The 1,089-nt window shown below is 53.6% G+C and overlaps 1 protein-coding gene across 2 annotated transcripts in view; it reads left to right on the top strand.

Annotated features, from left to right (window-relative positions):
- LOC119588053 (glycine-rich cell wall structural protein 1-like) overlaps positions 1–1,089 on the top strand; it is a 29,023-nt gene that overhangs the window by 27,674 nt on the left and 260 nt on the right. Inside the window, exons 3-4 of one of the 2 annotated variants that reach the window (XM_037936752.1) lie at positions 401–637; positions 692–929. In XM_037936752.1, coding sequence (XP_037792680.1) covers positions 401–637; positions 692–929 — 475 coding nt within the window. Of the gene's footprint in view, positions 1–358; positions 638–691; positions 930–1,089 lie in introns of both variants that reach the window. The other variant, XM_037936751.1, reaches the window with a different exon arrangement.

Genomic DNA, 1,089 nt, shown 5'->3' with positions numbered 1-1,089 from the left:
CTGGAATCACATTTTAGGGATTACAGTGTAAACGAAAAGTCGACATTCTTATGAATATTAAGACCATCCATAGAAAGAAAAGGCTTAATTAAATATAATGATTTTTTCTCCATGACTATTTGACAGATCGCCTCCGCGGCCGCGATGGCGCTGCTGTGCCTGGCTGTGGCCGAGCCCGTCCCTTATGGCGGCGGACGGAAAGGCCACGGCGGGTCCGGGTCTGGCTTTGGCAGTGGAGGAGTCGGGGGTGGAGGAAGAGGAGCTGGTGGATCAGGCTTCGGAAGTGGAGGAAGTGGCTCTAGTTCCTTAGGATCAGGCTTTGGTAGTGGAGGAAGAGGCTCCAGTTCCGGTGGATCAGGATTCGGAAGTGGAGGACTGGGATCCAGCACTGGTGGATCAGGTTTTGGAAGTGGAGGATCAGGCTTAGGAGGTGCTGGTAGTGGGTCTAGTGGATTTGGATCAGGCTCTGGGAGTGGAGGATTAGGTGGATCAGGATTGGGTGGCAGCGGAGGCGGTGCTGGACAAGGTTACAGCGGCAGTGGAGTTGGTGGCAGTGGAGGCCTTGGAGGAGCTGGTGGAAGCCTTGGTGGTGGCAGTTTTGGGTCCACAGGTGGACTTGGTGGCAGTGGAGGCGTTGGTGGCAGCAGTGGATTTGGAGGCAGCAGTGGAGTTGGTGGCAGCAGTGGAGTTGGTGGCAGCAGTGGAGTTGGTGGCAGCCATGGAAGTGGTGGAAGCCTTGGAGGTGGCAGCAGTTTCGGTTCCAGTGGAGGTCTTGGAGGTAGTGGCAGTTTTGGCTCCACTGGTGGACTTGGTGGCAGTGGAGGACTTGGAGGCAGTGGTGGCTTCGGAGGCAGTGGCGGAGTTGGTGGCAGCAGTGGTGGCTTCGGAGGAGGCAGTGGCAGCGGCCTGGGTGGTTCTGCAGGAGCAAGGTAAGCTAAATGTTATATACTTTTCCACAGGGTTTCCTTTACGAGTAATGCATATACAAAAGTTGTTTTCTTCTTTGCTCTAGTCTTTTCAATCCTTATTTTCGAATAGACAGACCTTCAGTATACATGTCAGTGGGAAATCATAGTTGTGTTTTCTACT

The sequence above is a fragment of the Penaeus monodon genome, chromosome 23, assembly GCF_015228065.2.
Source record: "Penaeus monodon isolate SGIC_2016 chromosome 23, NSTDA_Pmon_1, whole genome shotgun sequence".
NCBI lineage: Eukaryota > Metazoa > Arthropoda > Malacostraca > Decapoda > Penaeidae > Penaeus > Penaeus monodon.
This window is presented reverse-complemented; position numbering and strand designations above follow the sequence as displayed.